The sequence below is a fragment of the Palaemon carinicauda genome, chromosome 42 (assembly GCF_036898095.1).
Source record: "Palaemon carinicauda isolate YSFRI2023 chromosome 42, ASM3689809v2, whole genome shotgun sequence".
NCBI lineage: Eukaryota > Metazoa > Arthropoda > Malacostraca > Decapoda > Palaemonidae > Palaemon > Palaemon carinicauda.
In genome coordinates, this window is record NC_090766.1 from 15,469,127 (window position 1) to 15,486,429 (window position 17,303).

The window sequence follows — 17,303 nt, forward strand, 5'->3', positions numbered from 1 at the left end:
CAAACTGAAGAAAAATAAGATCCCTCCAAGAGAGCTGCCTCTGTTCACAGAGAAACACCATTATCTTCAGTCACATGTCTCGGGGTCTTTGGAGGCTTACAAGAGGACACATTTAACACTCTATAAAGGGAAAAATCTGTAAAGTAGAGAAATCCCCTTGCTCTAAAAGTGACGAATTCAGAGACATTTTTTTTCTCTGACTAATGCAAACCTGTAGTTATTTATTTGGACATTCTTTCAACAAAGCTGGAAAGTTGTTGTTAGACTAAAAAGTGTGAGGTGGCAACCCTGCCTAACTGCTTAAGAGGGTAGGCTGGGTACCCAGTCTCCTCTTTGTATACTCTCACAGCTTTGAGCTAGGTCACTTTTTCTTTTGGCTCGGCAGAGATCGGACGTCTCCTCTCTCTCCCAAGGCTGTCATTGGACTTTGTAATCATTCTTTTCTTAATAGGAAAAGTGTTGATCTCTGCTCAGCACACTAGTTGGGGAAGAGGGAGACCTGTTCCAAATCACAGTCATGCACTAATGATACTTATAACGTATCACGTGATGGTAGTACCAGATGTGATGCCAAAGGATCTGTATCACCATGGGTCAAACCAGACTCACCATGTTCCATAGAGGCCATTTCACCAAGAAAATCAATGCTGTGCTCAGCAAAACCACCATCCTTGGTTACCGGAGCCTTGGGAAACTGATAATGAAGGATCCAAGAAAGAAAAATCGTGTGTTGCACGAGAAGCCATATGTTTGTTGCTTTCAAGAGAGGCAGAAGCAGAACAATCTTTCTTAGTCTTCTTCTTGCTACAAGCAACATACTTCTCCCACTGAGAGGGGATCCAATCCCAGCAAAATTCACAAATTGAATACAGTAGTACAAGCACCACTTAACACAGCAACTCAGACACAAGGGATGAGGATCTACCTCTACCCAACTTTTGAAGATAACAAGGGTGGACAAGTACACATATCTTCAGCACCATTCATAATCCCAAGTACACAAGGAAGAAAATGCAAAAAGGTTAGGTGTACCACAGCGTGGAAAGCGATCGCAGAGGATGTCCCTTCTCTAGCACAACCAGGAGAGTAGTGAACAGACTTGATGAGGCTCCAGTGCTTACCTGCAGCATGGGTGGACAGCTGATAACCACACAATATCACCAGGATCCAAAGAATTCTTCTTTCTGGTCGTAGCAAAACGATTTAGGAATAAAACATTATAAATGACGAGGGTTTGTATTCAGTAGGAACAAACTCGTACAGCAATGTTGCTTTAAATGCTAAAAACACTGTTGTATAATACAGTTTAAAATAAAACAAAACATTAAATTTCCAACCTTGAAAACTCTGATCTTGACTTCCAATTTGGCTTTCTTGAACCCAAACCGTTCCAGTTCCCAGCCATCTTGATGTGAATACGAGTGTGCAAATCGCTGAAGTCCTCTTTCCCAACGATCAAACTTAACAGATTTATTAATGCGCCGTAGTAGTAAACATACACCTTGTGAGAGAAGTGGGCTTACTGTGGGAAAAAAAAATATCTGATTACATATTAGGTAAAACAAATACATAAACTGATATCATACATACTGTACATCACACACAAATTAATCGTGACTGCTTGACTAAAAATTGATAAATCCTTGGGCATGAAATTAAATCTATCCAAACACCTCAAAGTACACGTACATATGTTAGTAATATATAAAAGCTAATAAAATATACCAGTAATTTTATTAACAGTGTACTCGGTACCACCTAAAACTATTACAGTACCTTCCAAGTTTTAAATACTGAAAGTAACAAATCCAAACTGACCGAATGAAGTCTTCATTAACATCCTGTTTTAATATTTAGTGTTTTGAAAATCTGCAATAGTCATCCACAGGATAATTTTAAATACATATGTGAGAACATAAAGTTAGAAAGACAGTCCTGATCAATCTAAAATATAGCATTACTGTACAGAAGGTCCTTGTGTTACAACGGTCTCGTCTAACATTTCGTGGATACGGCGCCATCTCCCATAAGGTAAGGAGTTGCATTACTGTAATTTTTTTTCCCCACAGTTTTATAAAACTCTATAGTACAGTTATCTATGTTCCATATGTTTTTTATTTCAGTCCTAGTTATTTCTAAGTCAAAAGTGTGTTGTATATACTTGATTAAAACTTTTCTATACTGTTCTGAATTAATATATGGGAGGGTGACTTCACTACTACAGTGCTGCATTTACGCGTGTTCGGACATCAAAATTTGACTTACACTATGGCGTAGGAATGTAGGAATGGATCTCCTTCGTATACCAGGGATCACCTGCACAGAACTGTACAGTACAATGACATTGCACCTTTCAACATTACACAATTTACCTAATAAAATATTCATACATCAATAAAATAAATTGTGTGACACCTCAAACTCACACCTGAATTACCTTAAAAAAAAAAACCTAACATTCACTTAACAACCACCAACTAGTAAACTTATGTTCATTCATTTAACTGTAATTCATTCTATAACCAATAACTAAAAGGTTTACAACTTATAACATACCTTATTGAAAGAATATTGTAAAGGACCTTTAGTACCATATATAGTTTGCTGTGGTAAACCTTTTTGTTATTGGCTGTAAAAGGAATTGGAGACCTTGGGCTTATAGAATCCTGTTTTTTCCAACTTGGGTTATAGTTTAGCTAGTAATAATAATACTGATAATAATAATAATAATAAGAATAATAAGAATAACAATAATAATAATACTCTACTGTAATCATGATTTTCAATAACCCACGGGCACGTTTTCCAAGTCTTCCTATATCAGTAGTTTCTTAGGTTTTTCAAATTCTATTCTATATCAGCTGTTTTCAGCCTAAAATTAACCAGGTTAGAAAAAAAAAATTGCAAACTAAAGACATAAAAAAAAGTAGCCTATCAAAAAAAAAAATACTAAAATTCTACATCGAAGATGAACACTTGGTCCTGTACGAGGGTGTTACTTCAATGAGGCAACGCTAACCAGAATTAATTTTGAGTGTAAATAAAAGTAAAGAAGCACTACCTTAGCCATGGAGATTGATTGCCGAGCTAGGTACTATCTGGCGTCAAACTGCTAGGGAAAAAATCTCACCCTTTTATATGTGTTGGAAAAGTTTTTAAGATTTTAAAAATATAAAAGCATACAATGGACTGGCTATTGCAATATGAAAATAAAGTATATCAGTAATATTTTTCTTTAAAAAAAAAAAAAAAATTGGGATGTAATTTTTATTTTTTCTAACAAAATATAAACCTTTAGCTATTTATTAGAGGTATCACTTTTGGCGAAGGTGAAAGGACGAGCCATTAAAATTTAACGCGGGTTAACTACCCATTCTGCTAATTAGCGGGGGGTAGGGTTAGCTACCCCCTTCACTCACACATCTGTGACTGGGCTTCACTTTACTTGGAGGCATTACTTCAACGGGGATATGGTCGGCGGGTAAATATGTATACTGTAGATAGCTAAAGGTTTGTATTGTCAGGAAAAATACAAATTTTCTCTGAATTTGTAATTTGTTCCGTAAATGGAATACAAACCGAGGCTATTTATTAGGGGTGCCTCACCCAGGAGGGTGGACGTCCCTGACCATGTGGCTTTTTGGCTTTACCCAGGGACTCCTCTTTTTATTTTTTTTCCTTTTTTTGAGTAAATCAGTACCAAAATAAGGAGACCCTAATACCTCGCTAAACCTTGCTACACATGGTCTGCGGCCTACGAAAGCTGTGTTATTCAGTCTTTGTAGGAAATAACTGCGGTAACCAAGATTTTCCCAATACCCCTTTCGCCAGGGTATGGGGGACGATACAGTATTAACACAATACTAAGTACACCAGGGGGCATGGTTTACCTGCAGTGGTTGAGGTCAGCTTGTGCAGAGAACCCAGGCTGCTGCTTTCCCCATGAGAGGGGAGGATGAAGAAAAGAAAAAGAGCCAGTCATTGCTTTTCATTCACACAGAATGAGGTATTCAACCAGCTGTTGTGCAGCCACAACAGGATCGATAGAGATTGTATCAAGCTCCTGTGGATCAGGTCTTGCAGGTAATGGGCTGTGACAGTCGTCTGCCGCTTTCACAACCTTGCTTGTAGAACCTGCGTAACAGATTAATCTCTTTTGAAGGCCCGGAACGTAGCTATGCCCCTGACATCGTGAGCTCTAGGTCGACCTGTTGGAGGAGGTTCTGGATTCAGAGTGCAATTGATGATTCTGTGAATCCATGCAGAGATGGTGTTTTTGGTGATCCTCCTCTTGTCTCTACCGGTGCTGATGACAGGCACCCGCGGGTGGGCTGTTGATGTTCACTTGAGGTACAGTGAACCCTCGCTACTTCGCGGTTCGACCATCGCGGATTCACCACTTCGCGGATTTTTTCCATAACCCATATATATACAGTAATATATATATATATATATATATATATATATATATGTATGCATGTATTTATGTATATATGTAGGTATGTATATGTGTATACATATAAATATATATATATATATATATATATATATATATATATATATATATATATATATATATAATCACACACACATACACACACACACACACACATATATATATATATATATATATATATATATATATATATATATATATATCTATATATCTAAAGTAGGAAGATGTGATGTAGTTCTAAGGGAAAAGTATGGGAAATATGTCTGGGTAATAAGCAAAGCTCTACCTCCAGTTTGTTTCTACATTATGATCAGAGATAAATGTAAACAAAACATTGGTTGCCATTTTTTATCGTGCTTTTTAGCATGTTTAGGATATGCATGATATAAAATCACCTTTAATATTTGTGCCTGTTTTAGTTTAGGGTACTGTAGTACATGCATTAAGTGTTCTGTACATTAAAGGGTAGTTTGTTAACAGTACTACGTACAAGGGAAGGTTTTAAAAGTCTGAATATACATGTTGAATAAATAGGTAAATATGGTGTCACTACTTCGCGGATTTTCACCTATCGCGGCCGCGACTGGAACCTATCTACCGCGATAAACGAGGGTTCACTGTATAGCCTAAAACTCCTCCCTGGGCAAAGTATAAGACGATCTGGATCGCCAGTTACAGAGCGGCGACTCGTTATCCGAAAGAGGTAGAATCAAGAATCGCTCACCCCTGGATTCTGAGTCTTGGCAACAAACTTTAGGGACAAAGCTGAATGTTACCTCTCCGCCTCCCCTTGAATGGGCGATGTTGTATGAGAGACCATGAAGTTCACTAACCCGTTTAACCAAGGACAAAGCGAGTAGGAACACAGTCTTCCAAGCCAAGTGGAGATATGTTGCCTGGTGTAGTGTGGTTCCTAGGGAGGCCTCTTTAGAGACCGGCGAACTAGAACCATGTTCCGAGGGGGAGGTCTCACTTCCGACAGACTACAGGTAATTTCGTAAGTCCGTAAGAGTAAGGAAAGATCTAGCGATGAGATGTCCCTTCCTTTCAGTTTGAAGACAAGGCTCATGGCTGAGCGATTACCTTTCACTGTCGAAACTGAATGGAGTCTTTCCTCCCATAAATACACGAGGAATTCTGCTATTGCTGGAATAGTTGCATTGAGTAGAGAAATACCCTTTCCATGACACCAACCACAGAAGACGCTCTAATTTGCCTGGTAGACTGCTGCTGAGGATTTCCGCAGATAACCAGACATCCCCTTTTCAACTTCTTGCGAAAATGCTTTGAATGAGGAGGTACTGGGTAGTCTCCAGACATGCAGTCGCAGCAAAGCTACAGCTTTGAGGTAGATGTCGACGTGTGGTTGTCTTAGTAGATCGTATCATGGAAGCTCTATCAGGAGCTGCAGAGGGTTCGGAAACCATTGCACATGATGCCATAGCAGAGATATGAGTCATTGAAAGGTTGGCCTTGAGTACCCTTCTCATCAGACAGAACGGGAGAAAGACATAAAAGTAGTTGTTGTCCCCACCATTATTGGAATGTATCTTGCCATACAGTCCTGAGGTCTGGGACTGGGGAGCAACCGGAGACTGAAGTTTAGGGCTGTCGTGAAAAGATCCACGGATGGAGAACCCAGCAAAGTCACACTTTGTAGGTTACTAAGTGATCCAAAGACCATTCAGTACCCATTATTTGAGATGATCTGCTCAGATTGTTAGCGAGCACATTTCTCTAGCCTGGAATGAAGCGGGCTGATAGCGGTACCAAGCGGACTTCAGTCCATCTTGGTATTTCTACTGCTAGATGGGACAGGGGTTGCGAACAAGTAACTCCTTGTTTGTTGATGTAAGCCACTACTGTGGTGGTGTTGCTGAGTGGCCCCACCAGGAACTGATGGGACTGTTGGAGAACCAGAAAGACGGCCTTTATGATTTATGTGAAGGTACTTTTCAGACTGGTCAGAGACCTGTGGTTGTGGTGCAGCACGTTGGTCCCTCCACTTCTTTTGATGTGTCTAAAAACAGCATCAAGTCCGGGGGAGGATGAGAAGATCTACACCCCTCCGCAGATTCTTGTCTGCCACTCACTACTTGAGGTCTGTCCATTCCTCTGGTCCCATGGGGATCAGAATGTCTGGAGAATTGAAGGCCTGATTTCAATCGGACTCAAGCCGTCACTGGAGAGATCGAATCTTGAGGTGGCCGTTGGGAACTAGATGGGCCAGGGATGATAGGTGTCTGAGGAGACATAGCCACTTCTGGGCTGGGAGTTCTTCTCGCCTTGAGAAAAGGTCTTGCAACCTTCCTCAGTCTCGTTATCCTGACTTTTGATGGGAAGGTTTTGTGGAGATTGATTTCTGAAATCATTCCTAGGTATAACAGTCTTTGAGTGGGAAGCAGGAAAGACTTCTCGAGGTTTACCATGATAGCCAGATCTTGGCAAAACTTCAGAAGTTTGTCACGATGCTGAAGAAGGGTTGCCACTAAGTCTGCTAAGATCAGCCAGTCATCCATATAATGGAGGCAGATGCCAATCCTGTGAGCCCAGGATGATACTAAGCAGAACACTCTGGTGAAGATTTGGGGTGCTGTGGAAAAACAGAAGCACAGTGCCCTGAACTGGTATTTCCTGTTGTCTAGACTGAATCTCCGATACTTCCTTGAAGATGGATTGTTTGGGGTCTGGGCCAGCGTGCACATGAAGATCTGCGGTCTTACTGCTTGTCCATTTCTCCAACATGGTGTGAACATCAGCCCAAAGGGCCAGCTCCTTTGTGGATCCATTCACATAGGAGCTCATTGACACTGCAGTCTTGACTTGTGGAGGGAGAGATGAGTGAATGGGACGCAATACCCTGCGTAAGAACTCTTCTCTGGGAGAGAACTAAGCTTTAACTGATGAAGAAGTGGTAAGGCAGCGCTTGGCGTTACCTTGCGCCCTGACAGGGGTGATGCTATTCCTTAGAACAGCATCATTCTGGCGAACGTAAGCAATTGTCAAGGGCTAGTTATCGTGGCCACTATGCAATTGGAGAGTGCTCGCGAGTAGTCAACTGTCAACAAGCCGCTGATGGGGGGATGTCAATCACCTGTGGATTGTTTTAGCGAGGAGGGTGTGTTTGCCTTCCGATCTACTAGGGTATGACGGGCAGAGGGTGACGAGCGAGTCTGAGAGGCGAACTGTCGGTGACTGACAAATCGGTAATCTGTAAGCAAGAGGTGATAACTGATGAGCAGACGAAGAATGCCTCGTCAGTCAGACAGCAGTCATCTGCCGTTGATCGGTGGATTGACTCGACAATCAGCAAGTTGCCGATCAAAGAGCCAAGAGTGAAAGGTGAACTGTAGGTGAACGGTGAACGTTCACATGCCGACAGGTCACTAAAAGATGAGCGACCGGGTGGTTGCAACTAGCTGGAGAGTCATGAATTGGAGTTCGTTGACGAGGAGAGTTGGTCTGACGAGGGCCGTAAAGCTGTCGAATGGCAAGACCGAGTCTCTGAAGTCATATATGAAAGATGATCAGCGAGATGCCTATTGGTGATCGAAGCTTGATGAGCTGGAGAGCAAGAGCAGACAATCTGCGATCGATCGACCGGGTGATCAGCGATTGGGGATCACTGCCTTGCAATTGGCGATCACTGACTTGCGATCGGTGATCCTTGGGCTTGCAACTCTTGAGTTGGCATGGTACGCTGGCAATCGGCGTGCTGACGACTGAAGCCCCCAGAGGAACAGCAGTATGGTTCAATGATTGACTAGTTGGAGATTGGTGCGCCCGAGATTGACGATCAACGCTCGAAGCTCTAAGAGGAAGCTTAGAGTGCGGACGATCAAAAACCGTAAGGTATGAGAAAGGTTCGACGATCGGAGTGTTGAGATTATGATAGAGCATTGGCGATCGTCGAGCTAGCAATAGCCGACTATCGGGGATCGGCGAGCTAGAGAAAGCCGACAATTGTCTATCGATGAGCTGGGGATCAGCGATTGGCGTGACTGGAGGTCGATGATCGGAGAAAGCCGAACATGCAATCAGCGAGCTAGTGATCAGCAGGCTAACAATTGGCTATCGACTAACACTCGACGATGGGTGCATTAGCAATCGGAGGTCAGCGTGCTAACCATCAGTGGTCAGTAGCTATCGAGCTGCGAGCAGGCGATTGGCGATTTAGCAATCGGTGAACGGTGAGCTCGCAATCGGCAAGACTGGAGGTCAACGATCAGAGAAAGACAAGCTAGAAATTGGCAATCTAGCGATCAGCAATTGGTGATCTAGCTATCAGCAGGATGATGATTAGCCAGGTGGAAGACAAGCTAGCGATTGGCGAGCTGGCAGCTGAAGATTGGTGAACTAATGATCGGCGGTTGCTGGGCTAGCGATCAATGAGACTAGAGTTAACAGAAAGACGAGATGCTTTAGCTGGTCGGCGAACAGCCAAATGATGATCTAGAGACAGGATAAGCCCTCGAAGGACAAACATCCCCAGGAGAGGCTCGTGAACGAGACCTCAATGGTGCGTCATGAACCAGGATTCATTGATGAGTAGGCGAGCGGCGAGACAGTGATCGGTGATCAGCGAGCTGGCAATCAGCAAGGTAAAAATTGCTATCGGCGGGACTGGAGAAAGACGAGCTGCAAAAGTCTGAACAGCCGAACAATGATCTGAAAGACATGCATCTTTGGGAGAGGCTCGCGAACGAAATCTAAACGGTGTGTCACAAACCAGGGTTTGTTGACGAGTGAAGGGATGCTTCCTAGAAGGACGAACATCTTCCAAAGGGGATCGCGCGATCCTCAGGCGCGAAGAGTTCAGAGCCAAAGTCTGTGGACTAGCAACAGCGTCATCGGTAGAAGGTCCAGGAGCAGTGGATCAGCAAGCTGACCTTCAGAAGCAGCAGTCCTCCAAAGAGGAGTCTCAATGTAGGACTCTCCTCCGCGGAGGAAGGCTGCGCTAATGATGTTGAAGAGCTAAAGAGGCATCTCTTCTCTGAAGGTGAAGCTGCACTTCTAATGGGAAGAGGAGGGCGAGCACGACGAGAACGACTTCCACGATGACACCCTCTAAGGGCCAGCAAAGGACGAGAAGGCTCCTCTGGGTAGGAAGGCTGTACGGATGATCCTGAAAAGCCAAAGAGGCATCTCTTCCCTGAAGGTGAAGGCTCACTTCTAAGGCGAAGAGGAAGGCAAGCAAGAAGAGAACGACGTCCACAATTATGTCCTCTGGGGGCCAGTGGATCGGCAAGCTGACCTTCAGCAGCAGCAATCCTCCAATGAGGAGTCTCTACGAGTGGCCCCTCTCGCGAAGGAGTGAGGTGATCCCTTCGTAGGTGGGACTTACCTTGGACTTTGATCTAACCCCGACAAAAGACGACGACTCAGCAATGGGGGAGCGTAGTCTTAAATGAAAAAACAGCAACAGCAGTCGGTGTCCAAGTGAAGTGATGAAGATAAAGGGAGGTTCTCCTCGGAAGGAGGGACAACCCAACAACTGGGGAGGAAAACTCTCCCTCGAAAGGGAAAGTAGTGAGACACCTGGAGGCAGATCTCCGGGCAGCGCTCTATGCTTCCCATCAACAAGCCTAGTTCAAGTAGAAGATCTGCAACAAACGCTGCATGAGAAAACGTAGCTGGAGCTAGTTACTCGACAAGTGTGCCGAACAGGAGCTGCCACAGGCGTAGAAGGACAGGAAAGTGATGACACAGTGACAGCAGATTCCCCAGGCACAAACGGCACTGCTCCTCTATGTAGGCTCTCTTAGTCGAACGAAGAACAGCATCGCTAACTGAGGAAAAATAAAATAAATTATGCAACAAAAAGACTCTTGGTAGGAGCACCTAGTCTGCGGACAGGAAAGGTTTCCACCAATAGAACAGACACAAGATAAGAACTGCGCACTCCCTTCCCCGGCCGACACCGACGGGAGGAGGAGAGTAGCAGCGTAAAAATTGTAATAAAACAAGAATTACAATTAATTCAGCTAAAAAAACTCACTAAACAGAAGAACCACTGGACCCTCCCCTCCGGCAGGATGGGTTCCCCGCAGATAAGAAGCTGAAAAGGTAAATTACAATCAATTATAATTTCACTTAATAAAGCGAGACCGAAGTCATGCTCTGAAAAGGCCGCACTCCCTTCCCCCAGTAGATTCCACACAGAGGGGGAGGCGACGACAACAGCTTTAGGGAGGGGTATCCAAACGATGACGATTCCCCTGCGACGGCGGCCAAGTCACACAGAAGGCTATCCACCAATGGGATGACCAATGGTCAAGGGGGAAAGGTTAGAAGAGAACGTTTTTCGTTCTCGAGAACCTGCCGTATTATGCTGTCTCACACACAGCACAAACACTGAAAAGAAAACTTACACTACATAGATATATACAAAAAATTAAGAATGTTTTCATATATATATACATATATATATATACATATACATAATATATATACAGTATATATATATATATATATATATATATATATATATATATATATATTATATACATAAGAAAAAGTAAATAAAATAAAAAATAATGGCAGACCAAAATAGGTGAGGAGGAAGAGCAGTAATACCAGTCTCCATCTGAGCCAAAAGCAAAGTGAGCTTAGTCACAAGTGTGTGAGTGGGATGGGTAGAGAACTAAACCCCTACTTACCCTAACTAGCGGGATGGGTAGTTAACACTTGCTAAATTTCAATGGCTCGTCCTTTCAGCTTCGCCGATATCCCTAATAAATAGCGTAGGTTTGTATTCCAGTTACGGAATAAACTAACATTGAAGCACATTACTAATTTCTAATAAAAATTAGATGTTAATTTAAAACAATTTTTCCACAAAATTCTTAACCAATATAATTCATCAGCAGTTTTTGATTGCCTTCCACATCACTTGAATTAAAATGAACATAAATAAAATAGTATGATTTCCAGCCTATGATAACAAAACAAAAAATATTTTGCGTAATTCAGCAGCAAATACACCACCACCAAGTTAATCAATTTTTCCTTTTAATATTAATAATTATGGTGAATCATCCTAAGAATTAAAAATTAACACACAGAAAGGCAAATTACAATAGTGGGGCATTACCACTTGGTTAGATCATTTCACAGAAGCGCCCTACAGAAAAAATATAATTATTGGAGACTATTTTTGGGATGAAAAATATTGCAAAGGTTATAATTAACGTGAAGAGATCAATTCCAAAATATAATAATACAGTAGCCTAATAAATAGCTGATAAAAATCCTCGCCTCTCAAGCAAGTTTCTTCATTTTTTTCTTTTTTTAAGAGCTTGATTTACATTTCTAGTGAGATCGTACACACTACCGCACTTTATACCTATGTTGGTTACATTGTCTTTCTCCTCCCATAGGCACCCCCATATATGTCACCTTACAAGCAAGTTGAATTTTTTACTTGTGTCGTATTAACGTTATTCCTTTCAAATTGCTGTATATCTTCAGCACATGTGCTTTACAAAGCTAAAGAAAATTAATTCAATTCCAGTTTTGACAGTTGGTTAGTGAAGATGTGTGCAATATTTTCATGAACACATCATCCTTAACCCTATTAATTAGACCAACTCGAACAAACTTATTTGCATTACAGCAAATTATGTGACATTTACAATAGACAATTTTTGAATTGATTTTTCCCCAGAACACACTATGCATGTTACTTGTATTCATTATTCAGGCCTAATTATTTCTACATGAGACATGGTACCGTGTTGCGTGATAGATTAGGAAGTTATAGTTTAGATTGTTTCAACTATGACAGGTGGGCCTGGTTAGGTTGGAAAAGCTCATATAATATATTTTTATTCATTTTACTGCAGAAGAAGGAATCAAAAGAGGCAATGGCTATCCGCAGCTTAGATAAGGACTCACCACCCTAGGTTAGGTTAAGCCACACCACTGCAAGCGTCATTACAGTACTATACTGTATTCACATGGATCATAAATTTTGGGGGTCACATTAGGGCTGTCATGAATGAACAATGTTTCCCGGTGGAGTGACTAAGCTGTGATTTATGCTTCCCATCTTCCAGACTGGTGTATTGCATTTTCTAACCTAACCTAACCTAACAGTTTCCCACCAGGATCCCTATAACCAGAGGATAGATAGGGGCAAGTATGTGATGCTTAAGTAATCTTCAAGGACATTTTCAAGTTTCATGTTTTTATAATAATAAATTTAATATTACTCTTTAAAGTATTTTAAAAACATAAACATGATACATCATGCATAGCACCTCCGTATAATTACCCTAGGTTATGGTTTTTAGGTTTCTTGTACTGTAAGGTAACCCCCCCCCCTTTGAGACTATGCCGAGTATAGGAAAGTACAATATGACAGATTAAATTTAAACTAAATGTAAGCAGAGCATGTGTTATGCATGTACAGTAGTAGTAAGATGTAAATTCAATAAATGTAAAATCTATACAGAAAACAATTACTAAGCCTGTCACTTACTAATAATCACCAGATTACACTGACAAAGAAATTGGGTTTGAACACAACCTTTGAAACAATCAAGTAGGTTTTACCTCTCCAGAAACATCACTAGCAAAATTATCTGCCCTACATCACTTAATCTATTACAATCCTGAATTGCTTATAAATACCAAAGCAAAGTCTTAATGTTTATACAGGCCATATACAGTAATATCAAACTCCATCCTATATTGGGTTTGATAGACTATAGCATTGCTTATTTGTGCCATTATAAATGACAAAAATTGAACTAGTTTAGGTTTGGTGTAACAACAGCCTATGCTAAATCATTCATAATTTAGCTTAGGCTAATTCAAATATGTTGGTTTATATTATTAAAAAAAATTACTATCATGTTTAAACTGTAATGAAAAAGACAATGTGATGGAGGGGCACGCAAGAGATTATATGAAAAAATATCAAATATGATGAAAACATACTCTAGCGTATCTTAACTGGAAACAATATTTCATGCAAAACAGATACTTCAACTATGTCATTATACTGTAGAGCGCAGTCAATCCTGGTACTGTACAAATTATTTTCAGAACATTACAACAGTGATTGACAATCCAGTTTCAGAGCTTACCTTTGCCCTAATTGATACGTTCTCTTCATGGCCCAGTATCATAATAATACAAACTTCATCATCGATGTATATCATAAATGGCCAGAAATGTGAAAAATTATAAATTTTTTCTACATTAATTTTTCTTTATTAAAATAAAGTACCTGTAACAAATAACATGCGGAGGCCTAAGGCGGTAAACCAAAAAATAAATATACTATATCAAACTACTGTATTCTGAAATGGCACAGCTGTATGCATTATAGAATACTGTATACATCCATAGTTCCAGCAAATACATATAAAAATTAAATAAAAAATGTACGCTAGCTCCTTACCCAAAAAATCGTCCTAAGCCACCCTAACCTGACTTACTGGGCAATTAAATATAACAACAGGCTGCAGTCTAACCTAACCTAGTATACAGGATTAGTAATTTGAACAGGGCCTTTGGCCTTAATTTGCTGCTCACCCCCATAGCTCAACATATTCCTTTCTTTCTTCAAGTTATGGCATTATCTGCTCGTCTTCCTAGAGTGTGCATTAAAAATGGACACCAACTAACCCAAACTTACCCCCTAACTTAACCTGCAACCCCTGCTCTTACCTACTTACCTAATGGGGGGCTAACGCACCCCCTGCGACACCCCCCTTACACTGCCGTATTCTTAGTCAGCCGTCATCATACTCACAGGTGGCCGTTATCATACATAAACCCTGATTATCGTGATGTTCAGTATCTTACATATTTCATTTTCGATAAACGAGCCATTTATCAATAATTACAACTTTTCATTTCATGCATAGAAACTATAAAATCATCATACTCCCTATACAAGTGCTTATTACACATTTTTAATTGAATAAACATTAACTTCCTACACACATTTCCCAAGAAAATGCCAAAACGCTATCACCCGACAATTCTCTTCTGCAAATTCCATGTTGGCGAGAGACGAAAAGTATCATAATCATAACAGTGAAGAGCAAAGCACAAGACATTGGAGAATTTGAAGAGTACTTATTGAATTTGTTATGATGGGAGGGGCATATAACGGAAGTGACAGATGTCATGTGTTAGCCTGCTTTTACAGCCAAGAGAGAGTCATATTGGGAAGGGATTCAGTTTAAAACTTGAAGTAACGTAGTCTGCAAATTGTGCTGATAACGATGAAATTGAAGAATGTGCTTCAGATTTTTAAGTGCATTGATTCTAAGAGGACTTAAAAAGACTTACATATCCTGATCCTAGTTAAGAAAAAAAAAATGACACTTGAAAATAGGACACTGCAATATACAATATAATTATGAAAATCTTGTACCATTTTTTTTTTTAGTTACGAAAATTTATAATCAATTGCTGACAAATCACACTGTCATTCAATACGACACAAGTCTCTTGATATATTTGGAAACATTGTGGCCTTGCCATTCACATATCAATTTGAGAAAAAGAGGGAGGACATTTAAAATGATAGTCACAATAATCAGTATGTTACTGAGCCTCTATAAATATCTATACTCTTCATTAAGAACAGTATTGAACCTCTATAAATATCTATACTCTTCATTAAGAACAGTATTGAACCTCTATAAATATCTATACTCTTCATTAAGAACAGTATTGAACCTCTATAAATATCTATACTCTTCATTAAGAACAGTATTAACTTTTAACAATATATATTTTCTCTATGGCATCCACTATGCTAACTACGGTAGGCCATATCTGGTTTAACCGACATAAAACTATGCTAGTCCTACAGAATTATAGAAAATGCTTACAGTATTTCAATAACTAGATAGACTTTTTAGTCTTGGAACGTTAACATGAAATACTACAACGTTATCTAGTCTTCCTGGTCGAAGCCCACTTGTAATTGACCTACACTAAGTCATTAACGGGACAATCGGTGAAATTGCGCTGTAACAGAAGCGTAAGGAAGTAAATAAACGTTCTTATATTTTCAATAGCTCGTGTTATCCTTCAACAGAGTTCAATCAAGCACAACCACACTCGTTAAATGTTTCAGAATGCATTTCCAAACGTTTAAATGTAGCAGGCTTGGGTCGGGCTTTCATGTTTTGGTTGGGGACAAGCGATATCGAGACGTCATGACCATACACGCCTACTATTTGCCTTTTCACTTACCAACGCGGATAGTACAACACTCCACGGCATAGTTAATCACAAATTCACAACCAGGAGTTAATCCTTCCACACGCTGATGACGTGTCTGACGATTTGCTGACCAGTAATAGGAGAAAATACCACCGTCCGAGGCCGCACAGGGGAATCCTATTCGATAAAGAGGGGGGTTGTTGCTAAGTTCTATGCGATTTCTCCTTCGCCATGGCTTACCGTTATCTGTATCTTCGAGAAAATTCTGAAGCTCGCCTATGTTAGGAAGAGGTAATCCTAGCTTCTCTCCAAATTGGTCGATAAATGAACATATAACCGCGAAATCTGCGTGACTTGTACACAAATCTTCATCAGTGGACGCCATTTTCACATTGACGTCAATAAACACCACAAAAACAAAAGTGTGATGCCAGCGTCTTCGTCTAAACAATTGAGCATCGACGTCCCGTATTCGGGTTTGAAATCCTACAAGGGACTAAATCCTACGTCTCGACCCAATCTAATACCATTGGCCATAACTATGCATTTTACTTATAAGGCTTCACCAGCGTCTATTTGTTTTCCATCACAATCTTGCAAGGTCTAAAACTGAATATCAATACCTCTGGTTGGATAAGTATATACTTATACCAAATCTGCATCTGTTTCAATGTTTTCGTAAACGAAACACATGTAACGTCAAATGTATGCTTCAAGTAGTATTGTATTATGGTTAAACCTTCTTTTATAAGTTGTCTTCATATTATGGTTGCAATGTGTGCCGACAACCCGCCAATATTTTGGTAATTGTCAACCAAGGTTAACGCTTTGACCCCAGAGGATGAGCAGGTCGGAACATGGATACGTATTCCATGGTTTGCTTTCCTTTGAACTGAGGTCATTAATGTCAAATTTCCTTGTCTGTTAAGTACAGTAGGTGTGTCGATAATGAGAACATGTCAACGGGGAAGAAAGCATTTTGTATTTTGTGGAGTCATGGACCAAAGGGTTTCACCTACTTTGTGGTCAGTTTAAGATTGTATATGAAATAAAAGATTATATGAACCTGATTTTTTTTCCAGATGGTAAGATCTTTTTTAAGATTAAACAAATGTCAGTCAAGAGTTTTAAATCGAACTGACAGCATTAATGGGAAAGATTCAATGTTGCTATTATTGCATAAAATAATCAAACAGAATTATATCAGTTAATTTCAGAAATTAAACGAAAGTAATTTTGATAAATAAATTGTGCTGTTTAGCTTGATGCATCCCACCATAGTCCTAGTTTTTGGTGAAGGATATATATTTTTTTTTACCTGCATGCGCAATGCAATCAAAACAAACGAAAAACCAAGCTCGTCTGCTTTTAAGTATACTCGGTTATATTACAAAAATACATAATTTCGTTAGATTGTTCCTTATGCCAACATAATCAACAACTCTGCTTGAACAAGACCCAATGTAGGTTCATTTATAGGTGCGTCCTATAGGCTTACTGAAAATAATATCATCATCATCATCGTCTCTTCCTACGCCTATTGACGCAAAAGGCCTCTATTAGATTTCGCCAGTCGTCTCTATCTTGAACTTTAGAATCAATACTTCTTCATTCATCATCTACTTCACGCTTTATAGTCCTCAGCCAGGTAGGC

At 40.3% G+C, this 17,303-nt stretch overlaps 1 protein-coding gene across 3 annotated transcripts in view; it reads right to left on the minus strand.

Annotated features, from left to right (window-relative positions):
- LOC137633224 (titin homolog) overlaps nucleotides 1–16,067 on the minus strand; it is an 83,515-nt gene extending 67,448 nt beyond the window's left edge. For all 3 annotated transcript variants that reach the window (XM_068365396.1, XM_068365397.1, XM_068365395.1), the window contains exons 1-2: nucleotides 15,890–16,067; nucleotides 1,338–1,522 (exon numbers count right to left, since the gene is read on the minus strand). In XM_068365396.1, the coding sequence (XP_068221497.1) occupies nucleotides 1,338–1,522; nucleotides 15,890–16,034 (330 nt within the window). In that variant the 5' untranslated portion in view covers nucleotides 16,035–16,067. The remainder of the gene's footprint in view (nucleotides 1–1,337; nucleotides 1,523–15,889) is intronic.
- Between the last annotated feature and the right edge of the window lie 1,236 nt (nucleotides 16,068–17,303).